The sequence below is a fragment of the Stegostoma tigrinum genome, chromosome 21 (genome assembly GCF_030684315.1).
Source record: "Stegostoma tigrinum isolate sSteTig4 chromosome 21, sSteTig4.hap1, whole genome shotgun sequence".
Lineage (NCBI taxonomy): Eukaryota > Metazoa > Chordata > Chondrichthyes > Orectolobiformes > Stegostomatidae > Stegostoma > Stegostoma tigrinum.
The window spans coordinates 13203523-13225645 of NC_081374.1; the positions used below are offsets into that span (position 1 = coordinate 13203523).

Here is a 22123-nt window from a genome sequence, read left to right on the forward strand (position 1 = left end):
AAACCCAAACACAATACAGGCCTAAAGGAGCAGACTGATTTTGTATCCCTATCTTATTGCTCCATAGCAGACCAAATTGTGCTTTTATTAATGGCAATGTTATGTAGAGTAAGTCTAGAACCGTTTCATTTAATTTGTATTATTAACTGTACAATTTCTTTAAATCTAATTGCACATGGCTTTACGGTAGGAGATAGAGAGTAAATGGTGGAGGATTGCTTTTCAGACTGGAGGCCTGTGACCAATGGTGTTCATAAGGTTCAGTGCTGCATGCATTTTTATTTGTCATTTATACGAATGATTTAGATGAGAATACAGTAGGTATGGTTAGTAATTTTGTGGATAACACCAAAATTGGTGGTATAGTGGAGAGTGAAGAAGGTAATCTAAGGTTACAAAGAGATTTTGTTCAAGTGGTCAATGAGCTGAGGAATGGCAGATTGAGCTCAATTTAGATAAATGCATTTTGGTAAAACAAGGGCAGGACTAATGCAATTAAAAGTAGCACCTTGGGTGGTGTTGTAGAACAGAGAGGCCTAAGGGTTCAGGTACTTAATTCTTTGACGTCAGTGCCATATAGACAGAGTGATTAGGAAGGCTTTTACCACATTTACCTTCATTGCTCAGCCCAAGTTGGGACATGGCTAAGGTGTTGGTGCGGCATCTTGTGGAGTGCTATGTCCAGTTCTGTTAAAGGAAGGGTGTCATTAAGCTGGAAAGGGCTCAAAAGAGATTTACGGGATGTTGCCAGGAATAGAGTGTTTGAGTTAGGAGGGGAGGCTAGATAGGCTGGGGCTTCTTTCATTGGTGTGTGGGAGTTTGAGAGCTTATAGAGGTTGATAAAATCATGAGGTGTACAGATAAGGTGAATGGCAGGATTCTTTTCCTTCGGGTGGGGGATTTCAAGACTAGGAGGTATTTCTTTAAGATGAGAGGAGAAGTATTTAGAAAAGACTGAGGGGCAACTTCTTTCACACAGAAAGTGGTTCATGTGTGGAATGGATGTCCAGAGGAAGTGGTAGATGCAGACACAGTTACAATGTTTAAAAGACAGTACATGAGTAAGAAACCTTTGGAGAAATATGGGCCAAGTGCAGATCGGTGGGACTAGTTTAGCTTGGGATTATGGTTGGCATGGACCGAAGGGCCTGTTTCTGTGCTTTATGACTCTCTTTGGTTAGAAATGTAGATTGAGTATTTCAAACTTGCGGCTCAGAAGATGGTTTAAGTCTGATTTCTTTAAATTTGTTTACATGCTGAAGGAAGTTCATTGGCACATGATTTGCTAGAAGCAGCAGCCAATAAGATACGGCTGGTTACCAACACACAAACAAAGAGCTAGTATAGGCCATTCAGCCCTTTGAGGCTGTTCCACGATTCAATAAGGTCATGGTTGCTTTGATTTTGACTCAACACTTCCTTCCTGCATAACCCTGATAATCTTTTGTCCCCTTGGTAACTAAGAATCTCTTAAAAATAGTTCAAATCCTACATCCACTGCCTTTTGTGGAAGGAAATTCCAAAGACTCTCAACGATATGAGAGAAATAATTTTGTTTAATACCCTGGGACTCAAAATCACCTCGATGAAAAGAATTTTAAAAGTTTAAGTCAGCAAATTGACAGTCTATCTCCAGTCCACTGGAAGACAATCCATCACAAACATATGAATATAAAAATGCCCTGTGTCAGCACATGCACAGAACATAAAGCACTGCAACACAGTATCTGTAGTTATTTAGTAATCAACCTGTACATGTGCCAAAATCACCATGAGTACATTTGCTACTACTCCCACCATCTCCTTTAGAGCCCTGGGATGCATTCCATCAGGGCCAGGAGATTTGTCTAGCTTTAGCTTTTTTTGTGGCTTTCAGTTGATATCTAAAGCTTTCCCAATCTCCCCTGTAATCAACCTATCACAAGCACTGGAGCATTTAGCGATTGAACCCAAGTCTTCTGATCCAACGATGGGGACACCACCATTGTCCCATAGAACTTCCACCCACAGCAGTGGCAAACGCACATCAGCTTTGGCTCAGTCAGTAATACTCTTACCTTTGACACATCAAGTTGTGGATTCAAGTCCCTCTCCAGCATTGAAAACTAAACTGACTCACTAATGTGGTACCTTGCAGCCTTTAGGATAGGATGCTAATCTGAGACCCTCTCAGGTGGATATAAAACACTCAGAGTTGCTATTTTGAGGGGGAGTTATCCTGAGTGTCCTGGCTGATACTTATCCTTTAATTCAAATCACAAGAAATATGGATTATTTTGTCACATCACCTTGTTTGTTTGTGGGAGCCTGCTGTGTGCGAATTGGCAGCTATTTCGCCCCATCTTACAACTGTGGGTACATTTCAAAATGTAGCCACAGGAATATCCTGTGGTCTTGAAAGTGCTATATAAATGCAAGTTTATACTTTTAAGTGCAAGGTTTGTGAAAAATCACGGACAATGAAGTGGTCCTCCTGTTTTCATATGTATAAAACAGCAACAATGTGCATTTATGAAGCACCTGGAACATAATAAATAGCCCAAGGCCATTCTTAAGCTATATTTGGCATGGAGGCACATAGAAGGTGCAAAGACAGGTGACCAAATACTTTGTTGAAAAGTTAAATGATTTAGGAAACATTTTGGAAAGCAGGAGAAGTTGAGGAAGAAAATCTATAAGAACCAGGAGCAGGAGTGGGTCATCCGACCCTTTGAGCCTGCTCCACCATTCAATAAGATCATGGCTGAACTTTTTGTGGACTCAGTTCCACTTGCCCACCCTCTCACCATAACCCTTAATTCTTTTATTGTTCAAAAAATTATCTATCTTAGCTTTGAAAATATTCAATGAGAAAGCCTCAACTACTTCACTGCGTAGGGAATTCCACAGAGTCACTATTCTTTGGGGAAAGAAGTTCTTCCTCAATTCAGTCCTAAATCTGCTCCCCCTCCTTTTGAGGCAATGCCCTTTTGTTCTAGTTTCAGCCACCAGCAGAAACATTCTCCTTGCTTCGATCTTATATATTCACTCTATAATTTTATATGTTTCTATAAGATCCTCCCCTTCATTCTTCTAAATTCCAATGAATGTAATCCCAGCCTACTCAGTCTCTCCTCACAAGTCAACCCTGTCCACTCTGGAATCACCTAGTGAGCCTCCACTGCACCCTGTCCAGTGCCAGTACATCCTTTCCCAAGTAAGGAGAACAAAACTGGCTGTAATACTCCAGGTGCAGCCCCACCAGCACCTTATATAGCTGTAACATAACCTCTCTGCTTTTAAACTCAATCCCTCTAGCAATGAAGGACAAAATTTTATCTGCCTTTTTAATTACCTGGTGTACTTGCAAGCCAACCCCCCACAAAGCAGCATGCTGTAATTTTTAACTGTTCACATAATACTCCTTTTTAACGTTATTCCTACCAAAATGGATGAATTCACATTGTATACTCCAATTCCAGACCTTAAACTAACTTACTTACTTAATTAAACTATCTATATCTTCCTGCAAACTTCCAGAGTTCACTGTACACTCTGCCCTACCATTCATCTTAGTGTCATCCGCAAATTTTGACACACACTATATGTGACCCCAACTCCAAATCATCAACGTAAATTGTAAACAATTGTGGTCCCAGAACTGATCCCTGAGGGACACCATTAGACACTATCGCCAATCAGAAAAGCTCTTTCCTTCCTGTTAGTTTACCAATCCTCTATCCATGCTAATACATTGCCCATAACACCGTGCCCCTTTATCTTATGTGACAGCCTTTTGTGTGGTACCTTGTCGAATGCCTTTTGGAAATGCAGATACACCACATCCACTGGTCCGCATTGTCTGCCACGCTCATAATGCCTTCATGGAATCCCAACAAATTAATTGAGCTTGACCCGTCTTTCATGAACCCATGAGCAAAAATAAAGTTGCAGGAAAAGCTCAGCAGGTCTGGCAGCATCTGTGGATGAGAAAACAGAGTTAACGTTTCACGTCCTGTGACCCTTCCTTCAGAACTGTGTTCTGAAGGAAGGGTCACCAGACCCGAAATGTTAACTCTGTTTTCTCCTCCACAGATGCTGCCAGACCTGCTGAGCTTTTCCTGCAACTTTATTTTTGTTCCTGATTTACAGCATTCACAGTTCTTTTGGTTTTCATGAACCCATGTTGCATCTGCCCAGTGGGAAAATTTCTATCCGAATGTCTTGCAATTTCTTCCTTGATGATAGATTCAAGCTTTGTCCCCACTACAGAAGTTAGACTAACAGGCCTATAATTCCCCATTTTTGTCTATTTCCTTTTTTGAACAGTGGCATCACATTTCCTGTTTTCCAATCTCCTGGGACTGCCCCGGAATCCAGCGAATTTTGGAAAATCACCATGAGTACATTTGCTACTACTCCCACCATCTCCTTTAGAACCCTGGGATGCATTCCATCAGGGCCAGGAGATTTGTCTAGCTTTAGCTTTTTTTGTGGCTTTCAGTTGATATCTAAAGCTTTCCCAATCTTCGAGTTTCCCACTGGTCTTTGCCATTTTTCATGCCTTATCTTTCAATTTGATAGCCTCCTTTATGTCCTTAGACATCCCAATGGCTGATTACCCCTTTTCCTACAGTCCTTCCTCTTCACTGGTATATACTTCTGGTGAGCACTTTGAAAAATTGCTTTGAAAGTCCTCCACTGTTCCTGAACTGCCCCACCGTAAAGTTGTCACTTCCGGTCTACTTTAGCTAACTCCTCCTCATCCTATTGTAGGCTTCTTTGTTCAAGAATAGAGCCTTAGTATTGGATTTTATTTTCTGACTTCCTATCTATATTCTAAATTCAACCGTTCTGTGATTGCTCCTTCTAAGAAGATCCCTAACTATGAGATCATTCATTATTCCTGTCCCAGTACACGGGACCAGGTATACAGCAGATTGCTCCCTCATCGGTTCCATTCCATACTGTTCAAGACAATAGTCATGGATACATTCAGTTAACTCTTCCACAAGACTGTCTTGTCTGACCTGGTTTGACCAATCGACATGTAGATTAAAATCCCCCCATGATAATTACCATACCATTTATTCAGGCATGAGTTACTTCTTTGTTTATTGCCCGCCCCAGTGTGATGTTATTATATGGTGGCTTATAGGCTACGCCTATCAGTGACCTTTTCTCCTTAGAATTTTTAATTTCCACCCATTTAATTTGGTTTCAATATGAAGTTCTGCTATAGTATTCTCTGGAAAATAAAAATATGAATCAAACTCATCATTATTTTATTGTACGAGCTACAATCATGTTTAAAAATTGGTTTTAACATGCATGTAATATTTCATTTGGCCACAAGAGGATAGTATAAGGTAGTAATATTATAGAAAGGTGCAGCTGGGGAAGAGGGTGTCAAACATTGGGGAACACCATGGAAATCGAAACACTCCCACAGATTATAGTTTGAAAGCAAATGTTTTAGTTTATCAGCATTAGGAAAAATAGACTGGCTCAACAAATGCCAATTTTTCCAATGCTGAAAAGAATTAAATAAAGTTCAGGCATCTGCTATAGTTGCCAACTTCTGCTGGATGTAATTCCTAGGCAATTTTTTGCAGAACTCCTGTTGTTGTGTTATTGCACAGATATTAGAAAAAACACTTTTAAGGCAGCTAAATGATTTACAACATGTGATACTTCAATGTAAAAGTCTCCATCTTATCCTCTGTACAGACAAACAGTAGGTCAGATTAATAGCCAGCCCATCTTCTGGCCATTCAAAGTATGTGTAATAATAAGACAGGGCTTGGGCTATGTAAATCAGAGATGTCGTATTAGTTGTTGTTAATAAACTTCCAGATATCTGTCTCAATAAGAAACCTACACTCATGAGTTAATGTATAGACATCGCCTGCTTCCAAACTTTTCATCCATTGAAATAGTTTTATTTTCGCCCAATCTCCAATATTTTATAACAAGTGAACAAAAATATTGAAAAAAATTGAGACAATTTTGTCAAGTTTTGCAAAGGGTTTCTCTCTGTGAGGCTTTGCAATTTCTCACTATATCATCCTAAATGCCTCTCATTTACAGGAATGGAATTTTGGCCTTTATTGCTTGGGATGGGGGGAGGGTGGGCTTTGGATTTTAAAAATAGGAAGTCTTGTTGTACTGTAACAGGGGAATGGTAAGGCCACACCCGGAGCACTGTGTACAGTTTTAGTGCCCATATTTAAGAAAGGATATGCTGGCATTGTTGACAGTTCAAAAGAGTTTCACTCGGCCAATTCCTGGGATGAAGGTGGTGACTTCTCAAAAATGGCAGAACAGCTTTCTTTAAATTATTCATTCACAGGATTTGGGCATTGCTGGCTGGGCCACCATATATTACCCAGAGGGCAATTAAGAGTCAACCACATAGCCGTGGGTCTGGAGTTACATGTAGGCCAGGCCAGGTGAAGCTGGCAGTTTCCTTCCCTAAAGAGCATTTTGTAAACCAACTGGGTTTTTTTGATAATCAGCCATTGTATCATGGTTATCATTCAACTCCTAATTCCAGATGTTTTATTAAGTTCAAATTCCAACGTCTGTCAATGGCAGGATTTGAACCTGGGACCCTGCAAGATTACCTGAACCTCTGCATTAAAAGCCTAGTGATAATACTACAGGCCACGGGCTTTACTTTAGGTTAGGCCTTTGCTCTTTAGAGTATAGAAGTTTAGGGGTGATCTTATTGAAACAAACAAGATTCTCAGATTTAACAGTAGCCTTGAGATGCAGTCTGGATGATCCCTTGAAGCAATAAGGCCGTAAAACATAACGGCAAAAATAGACCAGTCAGCCCATCGAGTCTGCTCCACCATTCAGAGGCTCAGTGGTAGGGACACTGCCTTTTGTTTTATCCTAGGCTGCTTACGTATGATCCTCCTGAGTGGTTAGCTTTCAATTCTTGAACAGTCCAGGACAATCCCGGAGGGTTGGCAACCCCATGCCAACACTCCTTGTTTTAGTTTCAACATTTCAGAAAAAATATTCCTGCATTAGGTAGTGGCTCTGAGTAAAATTCATTTTACTTTAACTCATTACAGTGTACGGGAGGAACCATCAGGAACAGGTATATCTATAGTAGCTTCCTAACGTCCTAGGAATTATGCCTGACCCAGTGTACTTGTACTTATTGCAATCATGCAAAAACCTTTTTGTTGTCAAAAAACAGTGCCTCTCTTCCGTAGATACTCTATGGTGATGTATCCTCTACCACTAACCACAGGATACATTCAAGACAAAGCAATGACAAAGGAGGATTGGCGTCAGCAAGCTACCCCAAATCAGTCTTACCCAGTACCACAAACTGGTTGAGGATGCAAATACTACACAGGACCACGAGTGGTCATCCGGGAGAGTGCAGTACTACAAGTATTGGATGGCTGGATTGCAGCAAAAGGTAGGCCTGGCCGGACTGTTGGCTACATCCTGCAGTCTCACTGATGTTAATCATTTTTTGATCCTAACCTATCAGCCTGATCTTCAGGACTGTTATTCTGGCTTAATTTCACAGCATCTACTGCCTTGTTCATTAAACTGAGCAGCAGGTAATGGCAGAATGCCATCGAATAAATAAATCTTACACTGTTCCATTTTTACTTAACAGCTGAATTATAGGAAAATAGGACTTGGGTACAAGAGTCCCGATTCAATGAGATAGTGCTTGATTTGATTGTGGCCTCAAATCCTTTTTCCTGTCCGGCTCAATAATCCTTGACCCTGTTGATCAGTCAGAATCTATCTAATCTGAATAGAATACAGGGACATCATTCTGTAAACCATTCTGATTCAATCCTTTTCATATTGTTGGTGTCAAAGCAGTTAAGGATGCAGTCTGTTGCTGTTCCAGCTTTTAGTTACTGCTCAAGGAATAAATGCATAAAAGGAAACACAAGATTCATTATCAGAAACAGCACGATTTTTTCTGCAGGATTTAATATTCATTAACTGTGTCACCTATTATGAGGCATTGCACACAGCAATTATCCATCATAATCCACATCTCTTGATAGATTGTAATAACTTTGTTTGTCTGATTATTACAATGCCAGTCTGGAAATGTTTTGTGACGAACCACAGCTGCCGAGTTGGTTAATCCCACATGCTACTTGCTATAAATTTCATTCCTCATTATTCACAGTTTAGTCTGCATCGTTATGTAATGAAGGGCGTGTTATACAATTAAGAGACATTATAACATAACTAAGCAAACAGCTGTGGCTCATTGTGGCAACTTTCTCTTAGTCAGAAGGCTGTAGGTTGATATGCTAAGTCCCAGAAACCTGATCATAATCAAGACAGGCAAATGTAGAACCAAGACTGGGGGCTTCCATGTAAGATGCCATATCTTGGTGTCACAGTCAATATTTATCCCTCAAATAAAATCGGTAACACACTCCTGCACATCCCAGATGTCCTCGTTCTTCAAGGGCTGCAACTTCGCCTCCCCACAGTGGTCGAGAACGCCCTCGACCCTGTCTCTCGCATTTCCCGCACTTCATCCCTCACACCCTTCCCTCGCAATAACCACCAAAAGAGAATCCCCTAGTCCTCAGACACCACCCCACCAATTTCCGAATTCAACGCATCGCCCTCTGACCCTTCCGCCATCTATAATCCGACCCCACCACTAAAGACATTTTTCCCACCGCACCCTTGTCTGCCTTTCGGAGAGACCACTCTCTCCGTGACTCCCTTGTCCGCTCCACACTGGCCTCCAACCCCACCACACCCGGCACCTTCCGCTGCAACCGCAGGAAGTGCTACACTTGCCCCCACACCTCCTCCCTCACCCCCATCCCAGGCCCCAGGATGACTTTCCATGTCAAGCAGATGTTCACTTGCACATCTGCCAATGTGGTATACTGTATCCATTGTACCCTGGTGTGGCTTCCTCTACATTGGGGAAACCAAGCGGAGGCTTGGGGACCGCTTTGCAGAACACCTCCGCTCGGTTTGCAGTAAACAACTGCACCTCCCAGTCGCGAACCATTTTAACTCCCCCTCCCATTCCTGGGACGACATGTCCATCCTGGGCCTCCTGCAGTGCCATAATGATACCACCCGTAGGTTACAGGAACAGCAACTCATATTCCACTTGGGAACCCTGCAGCCCAATGGTATCAATGTGGATTTCACCAGCTTCAAAATCTTCCCTCCCGCCACTGCATCCCAAAACCAGCCCAGTTCGTCCCCTCCCCCCACTGCATCCCAAAACCAGCCCAGCTTGTTCCTGCCTGCCTAACCTGTTCTTCCTCTCACCTGTCCCCTCCTCCCACCTTAAGCCACACCTCCATTTCCTACCTACTAACCTCATCCCGCCTCCTTGACCTGTCCGTCCTCCCTGAACTGACCTATCCACTCCCTACCTCCCCACCCATACTCTCCTCTCCACCTATCTTCTCCTCTATCCATCTTCAGTCTGCCTCCCCCTCTCTCCTTATTTATTTCAGAATCCTCTCCCCATTCCCCTTTTCTGATGAAGGGTCTAGACCCGAAACATCAGCTTTCCTGCTCCTAAGATATTGCTTGGCCTGCTGTGTCCTTCCAGCCCTACACTTTATTAGCTTGGATTCTCCAGCATCTGCAGTTCCCATTATCTCCCTCACACACATAACCTGGACGTTATTACTAGAGATAGTAGGAACTGCAGATGCTGGAGAATCCGAAGTAACAAGGTGTAGAGCTGGATGAACACAGCAGGCCAAGCAGCATCTTAAAGCAGGAAAGCTGACGTTTCGGGCCCAGACCCTTCATCAGAATGTTGTTTGTAGGAATTTGCTGAGATTGTGACATCTCCACAGTAGGTGTACTTTAGTAATAATTCAAAGGCTGCAAATGTTCTACGGTGCATCCTGAAAGTAATTTAAATATTCAAATAAAATTAAAATATTTATAAGAAGGAATCAGTTCACAGCCTTTTATTATCCAATTGTTAAGTGTTTCTTTCAATGTCATACTTACTCTTCCTGTTTCTTATTTTAGTGTCATTGAATCACACAGCATGGAAACAGGCCCTTTCATCCAACTAGTCCACGCCAACCATGTTCCCAAACAAAACTCACTTGCCTGCGTTTGGCTCATATCCCTCCAAACCTTTTCTTATCATGTACCTAAACTGAGTAATGGAGCATGAGGTTTGCTCAGTGTAGCATATTCTGAGAGTGGATATGAAGTAGTGTGAAATGGGGTCAAAAGATTATGACGGAGACTTTAAATGGGAACAGATTAGAGAAAGTGAATGGAGTGACTTAAACCAATACATGAAGGATAATCATCATGTGACAATCACAGAAGTGACAATTGATCTTCCCCACCCGGGAAAGGCACCCACTGGATGAAGGCAAGGCAGGTAGCTGGATAAATGAATGAATATCATAGAATCCCAAACAGTGTGGAACCAGGCCATTTGGCCCATTGAGTCCACACCAACAGTCTGAAGAGTGGCCCACCCCTATTCCTGTATAACCCTGCACTTCCCATGGCTAACCCACCTAGACTGCACATCCCTGGACTATGGGCAATTTAGCATGGCCAATCCACATAACTTGCACATCTTTGGAGCATGGGAGGGAACTGGAGCACCTGGTGGAAACCCACGCAAACACAGGAGAATGACTATGTGGAGTTTGCACATTCTCCTGAGTGTGGACCGAACTTGGGTCTCTAGCACTGTTAGGCAGCATCACGAACAACTGTGCCACACAAAAGTGAATGCTGCCTCAGGGTGCAATAGAACCAACCTTTCTGTGAACAGTCTGCAGCATTAAAACTAATTGCCTCTCAACTTCATACTCTATTTGTGGTGTATGGTACAAATTCAACACATTCATTTTGCACTATTGCAGATGTTTTATGCTAACTAACTAGTGAATGAGATTTCATATTGTGGCCTATCTGAAGACAGGACGGATGATGCAGAAACTTAATTTTATTTTCATGTTTAAACGCAGTAGCCTAAGCTGACCAACATGCTGTAATATTGGACATGATTTTACATTTCTTTAAGATCTAGTCACTCATCAATAGTTAGTCATTGATGGGTGGTTTCCATGAGAGAAGTGTATGAGTCAATGACTAACCAAGTTAGTGTGAAGTTTTGTCAGGAATCCCATTCATTCCCACCTCTTCATTAAACTAATCAGCACTGGACAAGTATCTACTTAGCTTGTTGTCATTGTAGATCTTAATCCCCAGCAGGTTACATAAATTATACTTTCTGAATTATTGCTGTTTCGTAAAGGATCTTGTGGGTCAGTGGTAGGACACCTGGATTCAAATTTCGCCTGACCAAGTTGTGTAATAACATTTCTGAACCGGTTGATTTGAAAAAATATATACATCTCTGTTTCTCCTCTTGCTTACTCTTTAGGGAAAAGAAACTGGCAAAAGACCATGCGAGTCCCCCAGTCTGAATGTACGCAAAATCTGTGTTTGACAAAATTCACTCTAGCCCTGTAGGTGTAATGCCGCTGAGAAATGTGGTTGTCGCGAAGTGGACATGGGGTGTGGTCTTATGAACTAAAGCCCTAATCTCTCTGTCCAATATCTATACTACACAGGCTCAATGCCACACTGTCAGTGTATCTAATGTTGTGGTCTTGCCAGTATTTACCAGGAATAAAGCATTTTTTTTAGGACAAAGACTCTGGCAGAGGGCTGCAAGAACCTGCCCTGGGACACCACAGCACTAATTGGCTTTCATGAGACCTGCTTGTGACCACTTTGAGAAGAGTAGAAGCATACGCAATGGTCACAAGACGTAAATTGCTTGAAGGAAAATTAGGCTGAGATTTGAATGCAGATCATACAGATTTTGATGTGTAAGTGATTCAAGTGGGACAGGCAGGGAACTGCAGTTTAAAGCTACAATCAGTTTAGTCATAAGCTTGTTGAAAGGGGTAGCAACCTTGAGGGGCTGAATGGACTACTCCTGCTACTGTTTTTCATGATAGTTCCATAGATTGTGAAATTATGGATCCAACAAAGATGAGTTAAAAACAAGCAGCAGAGGAAAACAAGATGCCATATGCACTAATATAAAACACAGAACTGTGGAGGCTGGGAATCTGAAACAGAAATTGCCAAGTCTGGTGGAAAGCAGAGTTAATGTTTCAAATACAGTGACCCTTCTTGGGTTAAGAAGCCAAAGACGGTCACTGAACTCAAAATATTAACGTGCATTCTCTCCACAGATACTGCCAGACCTGTTGACTCTCTCCAGCAATTGCTGTTTCTGTTCCAAAATGAGCCTCCTGCCTCATATATTCAACAATTCGTATCCTTTTACTTCACAGAATAAAACAGCAATATAACCAGGTTTCAAATATGTCTTTATTTATGCAATAAATTTAATACTGTTCTGGCAAAAAGAAAACATAGTGTTGTGAAGCCACAAGAATGGCATTGAAGAATTTTCCTGACTCAATCGGCCCCTTTATAATTCATGTATAAATCATTTTTAAATATAGGCTTTCATTGTGACTACCCTGAATAATTATATAAATATTTCTGGGAAACTATTATTAAGATTATTTCATTAAACATAATTCCACAAACTGCATCGCCTGTAAAAGGTGTTGGATAATGTTATTTACCACACGGAAAAATCCAGTAGGAACATTCTCTCAGGCAGATGACAATATGTATACATATGCATTTCGATGTATTCATATCACCATGTTGATTAAATGCAGTTGTAATTTGTAGGTATCAGCATACTTTGTAATGGTCTTTTCAACTCTTTTCTAATATTTGTTGCTATATATCTCTTGGATCATCACTGTAGTAGTTGCTGATGCAGCTCTAAAAGAGACAATACTTGTCCAGTACATGTGCTTCCTTTCTACCATTCACATTTACAGGCGAATGTAAATGTGTAACCTTCCCTACCCAGCATCAGCCACACATTAACATTTCCAGCTCAGGGCTACTGTGTCGTATCAGGAACTGGTAACCCTGGCTCATTCTTTTCCCATCTTTCCAATCCCCACCACCCACATCCACCATGCTCTCCCTACCTTTCTGAGTCTAAGCACAATAAACCAATTCAACTCAAACCAGAGGATAAACCCTGTTTCACACATCGAGTCATTGAGATGTTTCACAATTCTCATTCCTTATATTAGTTGTGCTAATCACACATGCCCATAAGTCTGCAAAATTAAGACGCGTTGTCCACTCTCTGACAAGATTGAGAGGTAAATATGTGTGGTTGAATTTTAGTTGGATTTTGTGTGAATGTTATGGGAGTATTTGCAACATAGGTTATGCTGGTAGATCCCAGAGAAAGCAGTCCATGCCAATCCGGGAACTTTCTACAGGTCACAAGAGGGAACGTGGGGAGATGGTAGACTGCTTAGATCAGAGTTCTGCAGTAGCCGGAAATAGAACTTCACAATTTCTTCATAGTTCTTTATTGATATTCTTTCATTCACACCGTGTACCCTAAAGAGATAGAGAGATGAAGAAAAAAAGTGCTAATTTAAAGAATAATCCATTGCTTGTGAGAATGACTGTATGAGTTATTGTGTAAGGGCCACTCAGCTCCTGACTTCATTACATGGGATCAAGGAGCCTTGCCAAAACTTGAGTCAACGGGAATCAAGGAGAAATCTCTCCATTGACTGGATCATATCTGGCCCAAAGGAAAGTAGTTGTGTTTGTTGGAGGCCAATCATTTCAGCTCCAGGATCTCCCTGCAGGAGTTCCTCAGGGGAGTGTAGTAAATCCAACTATTTTTAGCTGTTTTATCAATGGCCTTCCCTCCATCATAAGGACCACAGATATTTGCTGATGACTGCATTATATTCACTACCATTTGTGACTCCTCAGATACTGAAGCAGTCCATGCTCATTAAGCAGCAAGAAGTGTATAATATTCAAGTTTGGTTCGGTAAGTGATAAATTCACCATACACAAGGACTTAGAAATGATAACCTTAAAGATAAGAGACAATCAAGTCACTGCCTCTTGATACTCAATGGTGTCTCCATCACTGAATCTCTCATTATCAACATCCAAGGTATTGCCACTGACTAAAAACTGAACTGGGCTCACCATTTAAATACAGTGGCTGCAAGAGCAGCCTCAAGGACGCCAGTTCAGAATAATTATCCAGGGCCCCTGCTCTGGATCACCGAGTGTTGATCCCTGTTTAAACTCAGCCAGGGCGGACATTGCGTGCGTAGATGTTCAAGGTCAAATAGTCCATTGAAAACACAAGTGGCTCATTCATTTAGCTGTTTGTTTAGTACCTGTGGATCAATGCTTGGCAAAATAAAAACAAAACTGCTTCAAGAAGGGCAAGGGGATGAACATGGCAGGGAAATGTACTTAACGTCACTGGGTTCAAGAACCAAAAATGTGAGACTGGTATTTTAACCCCTTCCAATAGTAAGAATGACACAGCTGGTGTGCTAAGGTGAGCTAAGATAGCACATAATAAGTTAAGGTGGCAGACTAGAAAGACCAACAATCTGCTTCTGAATCAGACTCCCCACAGTCTTTCCATCATCTCCAACAAAATGCCAGAAGCTCAATACCAACCAGGACACAGCAACATGTTTAACTGGCACTGTATTCACCGCCTTAAACATTCATGCCACTCATTACCAATGTTCAGTGGCAGCAATGTGTACCATCTACAAAATGCACTGCAGCAACTCAACAAGGCTCCTTAGACAATACCCACCAATCACATGGTGTCCACCACATATAAAGGGCAGCAGATACAGGGGAATACCATCACCTGCAAGTTTCCTTCCAAGCTACATGCCACCTTGACTTGAAAATTTATCACTATTTCTTCATTGTTGCTGGTTCAAAATCCTGGAACTTCTTCCCTCATAGCACTGTGGGTGTACCTGCACTAAACAGATTGCAGCAGCTCAAGAAAGCAGCTCATCACTACCTTCCCAAGGCCAATTAGGGATGGGCAATAAATGCTGGCCCAGCCAGCAACACTCATATCCATGCAAGAATAAAAATAGGGCTTTTAGATATAAACAGCCAATTGGAAATATCGAGTTAGTTAAGCATTGAGCAAGAATTAAAAGTCACGGCAGAACTCAAGGTTTTAAAGTGCAATTGCATGGAAGCAGCAAAAAGAATTCATAATGTTGTACAGAAAGTCCTTGGAAAGAAAGCATATACCAAATCAATCTGTCCCGTACCCTTGTACAAAGTTAGCAAATTATTCTCTGCTGTAATTATAATGAATCAGGGCTAACAGTGTATTGACTCTCCTCAGAGTGACCAAGCCACTTGCTAGGCTACCACATTCACTGTACCAGCCTTCTTCAACATAAGGCAATGACCGAGAATTACTTAACGGCAGACAAGCTAGGCTTGGAGCTCTAGATCAAAAGGGTTGAAAGTTGATTAATATCATTGAGATGACTTCTTACCGAGCTAGGTCTTCTTGCTTCAATATCATTGGAATAAATCTGTAGAGTTCCTTGGTCAGTTTCTGGTAGTGCCTGGTATCTGTATTTGCGATGCACAAACCTAATAGAAGTTAAGAAAATAATTAGCAAGTACCGGGCTGTGTATCTCTTAAGATTCTTGGCCTTCATTGTTTAAACAACAAACTATTAACATCACTTCTGCACTGGACATTGATTCTTACCCATTTGTTCAAAGTAAGCCACATTTGAAAATTTCAATACTTTTTTTTAAGTAAGGTGATCAACCAGATATATTCATGCTGTGTGGTAGATAGACTACTAACTTCCATTGATCTTTCCAATCTACTTTGCCAGGAGATTGATGGATCTCCTGAAAACCAGTGTTCATGGGCAAAAGCCCCCCTTATCTCAAAAAGGTTTCCATCACATGACTGTCAAAGATTAGACAAACCTTGTGGAAATCCATAATCTCGAACTGTATGTGTATTTTCACAAACACTCAATTTGATATCATGCCAGAAACTGGTTAAAAAAATCCAACACTGTCATGAGAGAATGTGCAGCAGCAATAATTGAAAATGGTTGACAGAGGGAAAGAGTTAGTGTGAAGCTTGAGTTAGACTATGACTGGGTACGGCATATCCTAAGGTTCTGTGCTACACATGGCATGTACAGATGATCCTATCTTGCTTGTAATGATGGTACAAAGACAGTGGAAAGGGCTGTCAAAGATTTCAGGAAGACATTTGGGTTGTTTGGTAGCCAAATGGTAGATGCAACTGAACGTGAATGAATGTAATGTAACATAAACAAGGACAGGAAACCCTTGCAGTGTGTTGTTCACTTAAAAGTAGAAAAGTGTTTGCATTTGTTGGGTGTTTGCTGAAGAATAAGGGGGAAATAATTGCCCCCGAGCCCCATGAGTGTATGTTTGTAGAGTTGATCAAAAATGTGGTCAAAGAAATTAGTTGTATGGACAGCTTTGAAGAAGGAAAGGGATGGGAAGACATGCAGGGAGGAATTCTGGAACCTGAAGATTAGTCATTAAAAATATCTGGTGAGACTTTGATTACATTTCAGGCAGAAGGAAAAAGATTTTTGATGAATAAAAAGATAAAAGATTATCAAGGCTAAAGCCAAGTGTGGAAATCAGATTAGCTATGATCTTATTGAATGGCAATGCAGGCTCAAATGGCCTAATCTTGTCCCTAATTCATAGGTTTTGATTTGATTTGAACTGATTTGATTTATTGTCATGTGTACCGAAGTACAGTGAAAAGCTTTGTTTACAAGTGGTACAGACAGATCATTGTAAGTCAGGACATACAAATCATAGCATGAAGAAAACTTTCACAGAGTAAGGCATACAGGCTAGACTGCACAGGATGTGCATGAAGCAAGATCAACACAAACAAGATCGACATTATTTGAAATTAGACAGTCCATCCATCAGTCTAATAACAGCAGGGAAGAAGCTGTTCTTGAACCTGTTGGTACGTGTGTTCAAGCTTCTGTATCTTCTGCACAATGGAAGAGGTTGCAGGAGAGCATTACCATGGTGGGATGGGTTTTGATGACGTTCACAGCCTTTCCTCGGCAAGGAGATGTGTAAATGGACTCCACGGATCAGGTGTTGGCGTTGGCTTCTGTGACGGTCTGGGCTGTGCACACAACTTTCTGTAGTTTCTTACGATTCTGGGCAGAGCAGTTGTCACACCAGGCTATTATGTACCTGGACAGTATGCTTTCTGTGGTGCATCTATAAAAGTTGGTGAGAGTCCTTATGGACATGCCGAATTTCCTAAGCCGCCTGCATTGTTGTGCTTTCTTGACTGTCACCTTTTGTATGTATGTGGCCACCAATGAGGTGAATGTATTGAAGACTTAGAAATCCCGACAATACAGATAGAGACCATCTTGGCGATCAAGTATACACTGACCCTCCAAACAGCATCCCACCCAGACCTACACATCCCCACCATGGTTAACCCACGTAAGCCTACTCATCCCTGGACACTACAAGGAAATTTAACATGGCCAATCCACCTACCTGCACATCTTTGGATTATGGGAGGAAACTGGAGCACCCGAAGGAAACTCATGCCAACACAGAGAGAACGTGCAAACTCCACACAGACTGCCAGCTGCGAGTGGAATAAAAGCTGGGTGTCTGGTGCTGTGAGGCAGCAGCGCTAGCCACTGAGCCACTGTGCCGCCTGCCTGGCTTAAGGTTGAAAAATTAGGAAGAGTTCAAGAGGAGTTGCATTGGGCTTGTTAACCTCTGGCAAACCTACAGATATTTTGTCACAGAGGCTCGCATGTACTTAGCTCCAGATTTTTCCAGACCAGATTGATGTTTTGATCAAACTAGGCCTCAGGTATTGTTCTGCTGTTTTTTACAGTTGTTAATAATTTGTGAGCTACATTTCCACAATAATGAAAGACTATGATGCATCAAACCAGACTTTAAAGATGCTTGAGTCACAAGTCCTGATGGCGTCCCTCATGAAATTTGGAGGATTTCTGGATGTTTTATCAGGAGATGGAGAAGCTGCAGGACAATGTCTCTCTGTGTGATTCCAGACATTACAATTACTTTAATCTAAATGTGACAGTAGACATTGAGTTCAGGAAGTTTTTTTACCTGGAGCAACAGCTACTTCAGGGAAAACATTTTGAATGGTTCCTTTGATAAGTTGATAGCCGAATGAAGTATCATCATAAGAACTCATTGGGAGTGAGGGATAGAGCTGCAGAACTTCAATCTTCACTCGTTCATCAGAAATAATATGCTGAATTTGCTGGAGCAGCTGGAAAGAACATATATTTAATGTATATTAAGTGATTGAGCTCTCTGCTTTAGAAGGTGAAGGGAATGGGGTCATTTTTAAGACAGAGGTAGATAGATTTTTGTTAAACTAGAGAGTCAAAAGGTTATCGATGTTGGATGGGAATGTGGAATTTGAAACACAAACATAGCAGCCCGATCTTATTATTGAATGCCAGTTGCATTGTGATACCCCTCATTCAATGGTATGTTCTGTTTTCCGTGCGTAAGCCTGACCAGCAAATATCAGTAAGACCATATAGGGAAGGGTGCATTACAACTGAGACTGATCAATTGGAATTAATGGACATCGATCATAAATGGGAACCAATCTGCAGATTGGAAGGTCCTAAAGAGAGTAACAATGACTGCCTAGTTCCTACATTTTGGTGATTATTAATTGAGGTATAAATTTTGGCCAAGACAATGAGAAACTCTTCTGCTCTTCAAATAGTAGCACACATTCACAATCAGAAAGTTGGGAGAGACACAGTTTAATGTTCCATCCAGAAACAGTACCTCTGACTGTGTGGCATGTCTTCACTTTGACACTAGAGTGTTAGCTTTGGCTTGGCACTCATGCACATGGAGGGAATTTTTAACCCACAACCTTCTGAATCAGAGGCAAATGGGCCATCACTTAGTCAAGTGAACATGTGGGTAGATACATGGCTGCAATGGAAAAATGTTACCATTCATTCATCTGTTTTTTGATGCTCTGTAGATGATAGTGAACCACATCCACAAAGAGATATCATGGTCTTTAAGGAACCCATTACTGCAGAACATTACAAAATGGGAGTTGAATTCTCCTGAGAGTCTCTGTAGGAACTAAGAGCGGAAGTAGACCATTCAGCCCATTGAGTCAGCTCTACCATTCACTAAGATCATAGCTGATTGGATAGTTCTCAGCTCCACGTCCTTGCCTTTTCCCCACAACCTGTAATTCCCTTACTGATAAAATTATAAGAAAAAAGGCTTATGTATTGGGCATGAATTAGGAGCAAATCAATTTAACCCCTCAAGCCTACACCATACCATCATCCCAGGTGGGGCTTGAACCCATAATCCCTGGCTTTGGAGGTCAGAGTTCCAGTGGCAGCCAACCCCTAACCCGAGACTGTACACAATTTTGACCAAGCATTAGTGAAAGGATTTTGAGAAAATTCACCAAAGGACACTGCAAGATTATTTCCGAAGTTATAGGCCATGTGTGTTAACATCAGTTACAGTTGATAAGAATTGCTTCCAATTAAAATAAGGAGTAGTTGGATCTTAATCACATTATCGGAAGGAGACTTAAGTCAAATGCCCACACACACTGGCTCTGTGAAGCAGAGGGTGAATTTGGAGAAGGCGGCGATGCTTTAAATAGCAGCTTGATGCACCATGTCCAATTAAGAACAGTGGGTAGGCTCCAGAGGCTTGAAGGCCAACAGGTGGTCCTCCTGCACACAGGGGTTGGTCGCCTCATCGTCAGAGGCAGAACCTGCTGAGGTAGGTAGGAGAAAGAGGTGTCTCACGATGGAGGTGCTCTCCAAAGTGATTTCACAAATGTGTTGGCTAGGCCATCATCATAGATTGACTGCAATGGTGGATGTGTGGTCATCATGAGTGCAGGGAGTGAGCTGTGTTCTGTCATGTCACCTCTCCTTCCAAGATCTGCCAACTCCGTCCACTGGCTGTATTTCAATTGTAGTGGGTAAAATTCCAAATGGTGTGTTCAGGGTGGTCTTGGGGCTGCATGATGGCTCAGTGGTTAAGACCTGCTGCCTCACAGCACCTGGGACCAGGGTTCAATTCCACCCTCAGGTAGCTGTGTGGAGTTTGTATGTTCTCCCTGTGTCTGAACTGGTTTCCCAAGATGCACTGGTTAGGTGGATTGGCCATGGGAATTGTGAGGTTATTGGGTAGAGTGAAACGCTGTTCAGAGGGTTGGTGTGGAGTTGATGGGCCAAATGGCCTGGTTGCATGCTGTAGAGATTCTATGCTGAATAAATCCTTTTCTTTGTTGGCTTTCTATTGCATCCAAGCAGATAGCTGTTATACCCACTTCCCTCAACCCCTTCTACATCGCCCCTGATCTGGGCTTGACATAAGGCAGAACTAGACGCCAGCACATTGGCTGGTGATGAAATATCACTGACCTATCTGGCTCCAATATCTTTTACTAATCAACCTGTTCAGAGATGTTAAGACATACCTCTGGAGCAGGTGGGATTTGAATCGGGCCTCCTAGCTCAGAATTAGGGGTGCTACCCCTGTGCCACAAGAGTCTCTCAATCTGCTGCGAGTTCCACCTCTGCAACCAGATGATAATTAAGGCTGGAGTTTGCATTTAGAATCATTCCCAATTCACATTCTGAATACCTGATCCAGAGTGTGGGCTGGATGGAGCCGGAAGTTCACAGTTGCCCTCGCGAAAGGAGCTATCACATTCTCCTGAACAGAAAAGAACAAGAACAACATTGACATGGAATACTTAATGAAATTGCAGCAACTTTTCACCGACTATATACACAAGGCAATGCAAACTCTGGGACATGCAAAACAAGATCTGTTCCAACCTGTGACTTATTCTGGATCGCGAAGTCACCATTGTCCCAGCGACCATTGGGTTGCTTTTCATAAGAGTTGACTGGTGGTGGTTTAACCTGAGGTACACCATGACATAGGTGAGGGAAGAGATTGAACAGTCCTGGTAACCTCAGCCAGTGTAGGAATTAAACTTGCGCTGTGGGCATCACTCCACTTTACAAACCAGCCACCCAGCCAACTGAGCTAACTGCACTAAATAGGACAGTGTAAGTGAGTGAAAATAACGTTATTGCTCTGGTGGTCAGGAGTTGAAGCCTATTTGTCCCACACAGACACTGGTGCTTATGCAGATTGGTTAAACAGTCAGACTGAGAGTCAGTTTCACTGTAGTTGCTGGGACATGCTCTTCAGCGGTGCGTATAATGGGATACCAAACTGCCTCATGTAAACAGAAATTGCTAAATTCCAAACTAACTGTTTGTGTCCCTATGACGCTGAATTTTTTCCCACTCAAACATTGATCCAATTCCCTTTTGAAAAGTATGACTGAATCTGGCAGTGTAATCCAGATCCTAACTAATCAGGTTGGAAAACAATTTTCTCACATGGTCCCTTTGGTTCTTTTGCCAATGGTTTTAAATCAGTGTTTCTCTGGTTCATGATCCTTTTACCAATGAATATAGTTTCTCCCCAGCTACTCTTGTCCAGACCCTCTCGATGTTTTGAACACTTTCTGAAGTATTACCCTAACTTTCACTTCTGCAAGGAGAATACCCTCAGCTTCTCCAGTCCACATAACTTAAGATCCCATCCCTGGAAATGTTGTCAAATCTTTTTGTATGTGCTCTGAAGATGTACATTCCATCTAATCTGCTATGTCCAGAAGTAGCCACAATATTCCTGTGTTTTTAATGAAGAGCAGCAATCAGTGAGGCTAGAAAGTGAACAAGGATGAGACAGAAATTTTACTTTCACTCATTTGCAGGATGCAGGTACCACTTGCCTACCCCTAATTTCCTAGACGGCAGTTAAGAGTCAACCACACTACTGTAGTTCTGAGTCTTTGTAGGTCAGTACAGGTAAAGGACACAAGTGAACCAGACCAGATTTTACGACAGTTATAGACTCATACAGCGCAGAAAAGGTCTCATTTAGCTAACTTTTAATAAATGCAAATTTCATCATCTGCTGTGATGGGACCTGAATCTTTATCCCCAAAACATTAACCTGGGTTTGCTGGTATATTATTCCAGTGACATTACCACTGCACCATCATCAGAGAAAAACAGTGTGAAAAAGCAAGATGAAAGTGGGCCAAATGAGAGACAAA

At 41.9% G+C, this 22123-nt stretch overlaps 1 protein-coding gene and 1 long non-coding RNA gene across 2 annotated transcripts in view; one reads left to right on the forward strand and one right to left on the reverse strand.

The window, feature by feature from the left end:
* LOC132210838 (uncharacterized) overlaps positions 1 to 12578 on the forward strand; it is a 59698-nt gene extending 47120 nt beyond the window's left edge. Inside the window, exons 3-4 of the long non-coding RNA XR_009446998.1 lie at positions 7209 to 7420; positions 12216 to 12578. This is a non-coding gene — a long non-coding RNA (uncharacterized LOC132210838). The remainder of the gene's footprint in view (positions 1 to 7208; positions 7421 to 12215) is intronic.
* LOC125462663 (N-fatty-acyl-amino acid synthase/hydrolase PM20D1-like) overlaps positions 12341 to 22123 on the reverse strand; it is a 78270-nt gene continuing 68487 nt past the window's right edge. The window contains exons 9-12 of the mRNA XM_059653353.1: positions 20626 to 20697; positions 18073 to 18238; positions 15429 to 15528; positions 12341 to 13467 (exon numbers count right to left, since the gene is read on the reverse strand). Coding sequence (XP_059509336.1) covers positions 13338 to 13467; positions 15429 to 15528; positions 18073 to 18238; positions 20626 to 20697 — 468 coding nt within the window. The 3' untranslated portion in view covers positions 12341 to 13337. The remainder of the gene's footprint in view (positions 13468 to 15428; positions 15529 to 18072; positions 18239 to 20625; positions 20698 to 22123) is intronic.